Below are 9,224 nucleotides of genomic sequence, written 5' to 3'. Positions count from 1 at the left end.
GTTCTGGCCGATCTCGAGTAATAGTCATTTTTGCCTCGGAATCTCCAGCAGATAAGAGTTTTGATGAGTTTCCTGGACGTTTTGTTTCTGAAGACGTACAGGTACGGATTGACGATGCAGGCCGCGAACGTCGAGAAGCTGACAGCGAAACAAATGCGCTCCGGTATCTGGAAATGAGGGCCCGAGATGACCGACAAGAAGAAGGGCATCCAGCAAACGACGAAGGAACACACGACGAACAGCCCGGTCCTCGCGGCTTTCCAGTCCCTGCTGAAACAAGAGTACTTTGAAGAGCTGGTGCTCACCATGGAAGGCGAGCACTTCCTCAAGCAGGTGATACTCGAGCTCTTACTTTTTGCCAGTGGGAACTTAATGTTCTTCTCTGGATCCACATTGACGATGACCACTTCGCTGAGGCACGTAGATACGCTGTTCTTCCTGGCTCGTTCTGTGTTGCGTCTCGCCGCCCTAAACAGGGTGAAGTATATCCAACCGACGTTTGACAGCGGGACCACGAAACCGACTATTGTCAACATAGAACCGTAAGCGATGCTCAAGGGATCGTCCGAGCTCCAGAGGATGGTGCACATGTGCCACTCCTGCCTGAAGACGATCTCGGATGCGCCAAGAAGAGGCGGCAGTGAAATCAGGGCCGAGATGAGCCAAACGGCAGCGATCAGAAGTCCGGTCCTCTTCTTTGTTATGGTCATCGTGTAATGCAGAGGGTTGTTGACGGCGCAGTTACGATCCACCGCTATCAAGAGTATGGATAGAACCGATGCCACGTTGAGACATATCGTTAGGCACCCTGTCAACTGGCACCAGACTTCGCCGAAGTTCCAGGAATCCGTGATAGACGTCACCAGTATTGTCGGTATTATGATCACTGCAAAAGGAAGAGAGTAAAAAAATTAACATTTTCTTTCATTATACATCACACGAAAGATTAAATAGGGTTGCTAAAGTAAAAGCATTTCTCAACTAGGGTTTCACGACACCCCATGGATTCCCGAGTCATTGCCAGAGGTTCCGAGAGAGACAGTTGATTAGCATTGATAAATAAATAGTATCGCTCTCTAGGGTAGTGGCTTCCAATCTTTCATGCTCCAAGTACCACCTGGAAATGCGTAGAGGGCTTGTGCACCGCTAAAAATGCTTAAGAAGCTTGCGCACCCTTAGTAATGCGTTGGGGACTTGGATATCCCGGCAAATGAACAAACGAGTTGCGTTGCGAACTACTTAAACATGGTAGCTATTGTCTGGTGTCCCCAGAAATACGTAAGAGATTTGCGGGTCTTCTTGGAAATGCGTAAGGTGTGCGTTACATACGTCTGGGAGAGCGTTGGAGGTATGCCTTGCGTACCTCTGGAAATTCAGTAGAGGTTTGCGTACAGCTGGAAAATTTGTAGTAAGTGTGCTACAAAGCGTACGTACCCTATTGCGCGATTAACTAACATATATTTCACAACCTTTGGTTACTTTTCTCATTTCTTTCGCCTGTCATGTATCCCCTAGAGGTAAGCGTACCGTTAGGTTGGGATCCGTTAGGCATCGATTTACAGCTGATGTTCAGCAAAACCCTAGAGATTCATGAAGTTTTTTGAGGTTTTAGTGTCAGAAGATATGGATTTTTTTCATAAAAATTTTATGCATTTGAAAATTTCAACATTTGCAAAAAAAAAAACTTATGCCGTATGTTGTAGAAATGTTCATATATTTTTTAAGCTCTGTGGAAAACAGGATGGTTATTCTCGTAACTATCGAGAGTTTCGCGGAATAACATGTTGAGAAACCTCTAGTCTGAGATACCCCCTAACCAGGTGCAAAGCTTATACCCCTAAGAACAGATATATTGTTTTAAAGCGTGGGCAAGGCCCAAAAAAGTTGAGAAATGCATTGTGAGTGCAAATGTATAAAATTCATACATTTACAGTGTGCATAGCAATGCATAAAGGGCATATGGCATTTTACTAGTGAACTGTTAGAGGCGTACTTCCAATTGTATAAAGTTTCCAAATAACGTGTAGATCTCATATACGTCATTCATGTTACAAGTGATTGTATAATTATTAAAATAAAGAAATTAACTTTTAAGACAATTCCGTGTGCCCAAAAAACTGATTAAAAAGTTGTTGCCCTGTCTCTTCTGAGGCAAACAAAAGAAATTTCATGTTTATAAACTGAGATTTTTCCGAATACGAAAAAAGGGAGGAAAATTGGGAGTAAACAGCATTAAATGCGGGAAAACCGTTTTAAACGCATTTAATGCTGTTTCCCCCCCCCCCCCCCCAATTTTTCTCCATCGTACGAATTCAAATATTTCAGTGAATACTGCAATTATAAACATGAAATTTCTCTTGTTGTCCTCAAAAGAGACAAGGCAACAACTTTCTAATCAGGTTTTTGGGCACACGGGGATTGTATAAAAAGTTAATTTCTTTATTTTAATAAACATACAACCACTTGCGAAATGAATGACGTATATGAGATCTACACGTTATTTGGAAACTTTTTACAATTGGAAGTACGCCGCTAACGGTTCACCAGTAAAATGCCATACGCCCTGTTTGCTATATACCCTATACATAGTTATATGTAACTTCTTTAAATCAATTGCGCATATAATTTACGAAATATGTATAACTATAATTTTATGTATTATAAAATTATAATTACATATTTACGTTAATAATTCTACGTTACTTAATAGATTTTACGGCAGTGAAATTTATTTCCGATCCCTGGAGTTATTAGAATCTGATTAATCCAATTAAATCTTTCAGCCAACTTAATATCCAACCAGAGTTCATTGACTTTAATTCGAAGTGATTCTCAAAAGCCTTTTAAGTCTTAAATGCATCTGAAATCCTTATTACAAAGCAGATTTATTAACCCTTCAAGCGGTTTTTATAATTTTCCTGATCCGCCTTATAACTGCCGCATTGGAAATAAAAGCGTATTAACAACCCAAGATATTTGGGGGGTGACTGAAATAAAGCAAATCAAGTTCGACGAGACATCTCGGGATTGCCGCTTTAAGGGTTAGTTTATTCGTAAATATGTTCAAAGGATCGAAATTCTTTCGAAGCAAATGCGATTTTCATGTTGTTTTAATTACCAAGGGTATTATTATTTTTAGAAATCGCATTATTACTCGAACTTCCTGTTTCCCTCAACTCAAATATAAAGCTTATTCTACGCATAAAGCCATTTTATTTAATAAATTTATCGAAGTCCTTGAATTTTTAGTTTCGGGTTTCATCGCATGTATTTTCCACACCGGATTTTAATCCCTCATCTTCTTAATATAGTCTTTAATTAGTCTTTCTTTTTATCCTTATCTATGACAAAAAGCAATTTCAGTTGCTAAATTTTAATTGCTTTAAGACATTGGTACTCAACTCAGCACCAAGCACTCGAAGGATTAGGAAATGGTGAAGAACTTGGTTTAGCTCAATAATTATGAACAGCATTCATTCATCTTAGTTAATTCTGCAATGGAATTTAACAACCATTTGCAAATCAAAAAAAACAAAACGAATAGAAAAATAAAAACCCATTTAAAACTATTTGTATAAATCAATCTTTCTCCTAATCACACATATTACGACTCGATGGTTCACCCACACTTACTCTATGGTTTATCGCTTTGGGGAGAAGTGGCCACAGTACTACCATTTGCCCTCTATAATTTCCTTACAGGAAAAAAGAATGATCACACTTATATAACAAATGATTACAACACTCCTTCAAAAAACTTTTCAGTCGCTTACAAATACTTCCAATTCGTTATCTTTACTTTTACAGATTTATCTTAATTATTAAAAAAATTCTGTTCTCACTAACTTCAAACCTCACACACACACACACACTTCTGACTGATATAATTCCACTTATTCATTACCGGCAGTCCATAAAACAATACTTGAAAAGCATTTCATTTATCTTATTCCGAAAGTTTACAATACTTTGCCGAAAAACAAATTTTAGAGATACCCCAACATACTCATCCTTCAAGAAACAACTCAAAACTCACTTATTCCAAATCACACAGTATTGAAAAATATTTTAAATTTCAACCTCATAACCTACATCTCTGTTTGATTTGGCTGATACACAGTGAAACCATCGTCGTATACATTAATGTTTTCTAAATTACACATGACATTTACTTTTAGGGCTTTGAATTATTTATGTTACAACAATAAGGCAATGTTGAACACAGGGCCCACTTTTTGACTTGATCCTGGGTAGGGAAAGCAGACATTAGAACGTCTCAACTTGGGGAAAAATGTCTGGTTTTTCAACAAAGATATTTTTGTTTAAGTTTGAAGCCCCAAATTAGCGAGGTTTATGCAGAAATCAGGTCCAGCTCGAACATCCCAAACGTTTCAAGCACTTTTGTTTTTTAACCGACAAATGAACTCCCTCAGCAAAACTAGGAATATAGGAAAAAGTATTTATTGTGAAATCAACTTTGCAAAATATCTGGGCTTGTCAATGCTAAAATAAAGGACTTTTCTAAGGGGTCTGGGTATATCGTCAACGCCACTTAAAAAGTTGAGTTTAGTGTTCCATGAATGCCCCTGCGTCAATAAAATGAAGGTTTATTGCATCCAGCTGACGTCCCTGACAAAGGTTGGTGACGCCCTTGGGAGCCGCGGCGCACACTTTGAGAACCACTGCATATCGTATAGATCAGGCATCTTCAACCCGTTGCTCGCGAGCCCTACGGTGTTCCCTGAAGTACACAGAGTGCTCGATGCTCGTATTCGATTTCGTGCTCGTGAGCACTTGATCAACGTTCCAATTGAGCATTTTTGTTTCTCACTAACTTTACGACGAACCCCACACACGATGTCGCTGGTGACGATGGAATGATCCCACCCACCCCCGGATCATTCCATCGCTTTCATTCACCAGGGACGTGATATTGCCCACTTTAAGAACACTGGAATAAGCTTACCACCAACTGCCTGAAATGAAGAATTAGGAATCCCCAGAATTATTGTTCCCTGTGTGCCTAGCCTAGACGTATGCATATTGCTGAAGTCTTGGAGAGGTAAAATCAGTCTCATATGTGAGACGACTTCTAATGAGAAAAGTTACTGCTTGTGTCCCTAGGCCCTAGATTGATTGCTGGACATGATTGTTCGGCGGAATGACACCAAATCATTCCCGATGAGTCTCGTGTGTCCACCGTGTACTTGCGTTGAAGTCATTGATCGAAATAATCGAATATCTTGTCCGGCTCTCATCGGACGAACTGTGATCGAACGATGGGGGGTAACACGAAATAAACTGCGGTATTTTTAGAGAAGTTTGCCGATATTTTTTGGGCTTCAAATATGCGAAAAGTTTAACAGAATTCTCTGTTGGACGGTCGGTAAAAACCTGTTTTTAATTTACCACCATGCTATTATCATTTGCCTATTCTTACCGATATGAATATTCAAGTTTTTAAATTTAGTGCACACTATATCCCGGCATGAAGCCCTCTAGGGTCTTCAGGTGAATCATAATGACTTTCGCTGAAATATTTAGCATCACATTCTCTAAAACGGTTCCCAAACAGCGTTAAGCGTGGATTCATGCAGATTTTTGACCACGAAATTTTCGACCACGGAAACGCCTGATTCTTTTTCTGCCGTTTGTGAAATTTGATTTAAATTATGCTTCCATTTGCAAACACACAGACAAAAAAAGATTCTACTTTTATGGGTGATTAGGGCTAGGATTTTTATGACTTAAAAAACACGAAAATATGACCTTAAAATTTAAAATTATGGCCTTATACTTATCCCATTATTTCAGCTTTTCAATTGTGCAATTTACTACCATTTCATCCGCTTTCAGATGCGAGGTGTGCCGAAAGTGTGTTAATGATCTATGATATACCTATGATATATCTATGATATAGCTGATACCTGATATACCTAACAGTCTGCGTGCGTATCTAGTGTTGTGCGTGAAATTAGTGTCGCCATCTGTATTTCAAATTGCGAGTCTAGTGTGTGGTGCTTGAATATCTTCACAGTTGCAGGCAGAGCCGAACTGGGCAAAGTCAAAGGTTGTTCTGTTGCCCGTGCACTGGACCATTAAGGGCACCAAGTTCGCTTTTTTCAAGGTTGCGAGAAAGCGTGTGCCAAAATGGGTACCTACGTGCCCCAGGTGACAATGTAAATTTTTGTTTTTGGTTTCGGCCATGGTTGTAGGATGTGTTACAAGACTTTTCAACGGGGAGAACGACTCACATTTGCTCCTGAAGTGACTGAAAACCAACCTCAGTCAACAAGCGATTTCGCCACCGGTGGGGGCTCGCACCCAAGACTCCGAGATGCGAATCACTTACAATACCCCACGTGACCACACAGCGGCTACCATCGGTGTTGAAATGTTCTCCCCATGTACTGGAGAAAACTCCGAAACTTTTTACTCTGAACACTTAACTGTGGACAACGGGAGGGGGGGGGGGCAACTTTCAAACTTACCGGAGTAGCAATTTTGAGGAAAAAAAAGATTTTCACTTCAAAACTTAATGCGAAAAACCATTGTTATAGAGCTTACAGTGACGGGAGCCATGGTGAAAGCTGAACCAAGTGACAAAGTTCCCCTCCTGACAGAAACTCCTGTATTCAGGCATGATGAAAATGTATTGCATGGGAAGATTTCGAGTGTGTGAACGGGTAACATCAGTAACATCTTTCTCAAGTGGTTGGCGTGCCATTCAGAAATATAGCACGAGGATCCTCCAAGAACGAAAAAAGTGGCTATTGGGAATGCAAACGATGTTTTCCAAAGAAAGAAAGACAAGAATATTCGTTGTAAGTGCATTCTATATCTCTGAAGTAAATGCCTGCATATTAAACGTTGATAAATGACCAAAAAAAAAAATGCCCACAATATGATTTGTGGATGATGATGTCATAAAAATCCGAGCCCTAGTGATAAAAAAAGAAAAAAAATGAATGAGTACCTGACTGCAGTAAATGGCTGAAGGTCAAGCTCAATACAAAGCGATTAGAAAAGGTCCTCATAGACGGTCTCATGTAGAAAAGCACGAAAACGGTCCCGTTGAAGCATATGCTGACTAAGAGAAGAGAAAACAAGGCCGTCGCTTCTGTCAAATGTTGGACTCGAACCATGACTCCGGTGCAACCGACGTTGTTCTGCGTGTTATTCAGCGCTCCCAGGCAACCGAAAGGCTCTAGAGACGTTGCGGTTACTGCGAGAGGATTCAGCACCACCATCTCGGAATCCAATCTGCTTTCGTTCGTCGATAACTGGTCCATTATGATCGATTTGTGCTTGATTCTACCTACAAAACAGAAAAAAAATAATGTTTTTAAGAAACTGAAAATACGATATTTGATGCACAAGATTCATTGACTAGAGTACTATAGTAGGCCACGGAGTTGATCCTTAACTTGAACAGTACTTAAGATCAACAGCTCATTCTTGTTTATGCAGTGGTTCTCAGCCTTTTATAACCCATGAGGACTCCCTTTTGGGTCATGTAATTTACTTATGTTATTTTTTCAACTTGGCGTTAATTGTTTTTATAATTCTACAATCGGGCCGTGGACCCCCCCCCCCCCCAGTAAAAAAGTTGTGGATTCATGGGGGGGGGGGTTCCAGGCAGTCCCAATTGGGAACTGCTGGTTCAGAAAATCCATGTGTTCTCGATCAGTGTTTTCCAACCTATTTGATGTTGTGGATCTCCTGAAGTGAAATTCAATGCACTACGGACCCCCCCACCGTGGACTTCACAAAGTCCACTTCTCGAAGCCATCTCCCCCACAAAATCCAAAAAGGATTGTTTTTATAATTTGCAAGACGTAAAATATTGAATAACTTACAATTTAACACAGCACAAAATGTGTCATTCATGCAATGACAGCATTGGCGCACGCAAAGGGTGCGCACGCAGTAAATGAAAATGATACCACGGATCCTTTAGAACAGGGGTTCTTAATCATTTTCAGCCGCGGACCAAAATCAACAACATGGTCGACTTTGTGATCCATTGGCTTATTTTTAATTTAAAGATTCTTATTAAATATTTCTCATTTAAAAAAATGTTTCGTTTTCGAGATTAGTGAAACCACTTCCTGGTGTTTTAACATGTGGGCCAACAGGGTCTGAGCGCAGGATCCTCGAATCGAACAGGGAGGGTCTCACATTACTGAAAACGTTCACTGATTCTGAAATTATGTCTTTCATAAATTCAAAACTTCCATCAATTCTGAAATTATTTCTCCCATTAATTTCAAATTATTTTTCATCAATTACGAAACATTTTTCAAGAAATTCTGAAAGACGTTATTCTTTTTCATTAATCTCAAATTTTCACCATGACTGAACTTTCAGTAATGTTTGAAGTGTTAATTGCAGGGGTTGGAAATGGAAATTTGATTTTTGTTGCAGCCAAAATTTTGTTTTTGTAGCACTTTAAAATTTTGGCCGAAAATAAAATACACAGTTTTTATACACATATATGCGGTAGCGTACAAAATATTACTTTTTACTTCAAAAAACAGCGTTATCTCAGCTCAGAAGAAGGGGGGTGTCCCCCCCCCCCCCACAAGGTACAAAATATATAGAGATTTCTCCTAGAAGAAATAATTATTATTTTCTTAATTTTTAAATCATCAAAAAAATTTCGAGAGAACTTCTTGATATCCATATGTTTTTACATTCTCTATCAACAATATTTAATATCAACAAATGAGAGGCTAACATATGGTATTACAGATTTCAGAAACAATTTGAAAATGAGTTTTTAGATTTAGCTTGTGTAGTAAAAAACCTGGGAATCACTAATTGAAAAAAAAAATCACTACAGGAGAGACTTTAAACACTCATTAGAAAAGTAATTATTTTTCTTGTTTTTGCCGCTGATGCAAGTCTAAGTTGTGCTTTTGTTCTCTCTTGAGTTTCAAACATTTTTGAGCGTTTGATCTTGTTTCTTTTACCAGGATTTACCCATTTGATATTTAAAATGATAAGTGTTTGTTTCTTTTTTTTTAGTTTTCTCTTGATCATTACCTCAGTTTGATTCAATTTGAGATAACTTCTTTCCCTGAGTCATTCTTAATTATTCGAAATTCTCAGAAATTTAAATATAGTGATTAAAAACTGTGGAATTGAATTATTTTCAACTTAAACTATAGAATTAAATTATTTTTGATTTAAACTACAGAAATAAAAACCATAGAATAATG

The 9,224-nt window shown here is 38.7% G+C and overlaps 1 protein-coding gene across 1 annotated transcript in view; it reads right to left on the bottom strand.

The window, feature by feature from the left end:
• The window catches only part of LOC149089994 (putative G protein-coupled receptor No18), a 9,413-nt gene extending 424 nt beyond the window's left edge, over positions 1-8,989 (bottom strand). The window contains exons 1-3 of the mRNA XM_089235134.1: positions 8,986-8,989; positions 6,977-7,318; positions 1-886 (exon numbers count right to left, since the gene is read on the bottom strand). The exon at positions 1-886 is cut by the window's left edge and continues 424 nt beyond it. Of these exons, the coding sequence (XP_089091260.1) occupies positions 1-886; positions 6,977-7,318; positions 8,986-8,989 (1,232 nt within the window). The remainder of the gene's footprint in view (positions 887-6,976; positions 7,319-8,985) is intronic.
• Positions 8,990-9,224: the final 235 nt, after the last annotated feature.

Source organism: Pholcus phalangioides, unplaced genomic scaffold (genome assembly GCF_987345545.1).
Source record: "Pholcus phalangioides strain wild (caught in Gottingen) unplaced genomic scaffold, Ppha-v1.0 ptg000001l_1, whole genome shotgun sequence".
In the NCBI taxonomy this organism is placed as follows: Eukaryota; Metazoa; Arthropoda; class Arachnida; order Araneae; family Pholcidae; genus Pholcus; species Pholcus phalangioides.
This window is presented reverse-complemented; position numbering and strand designations above follow the sequence as displayed.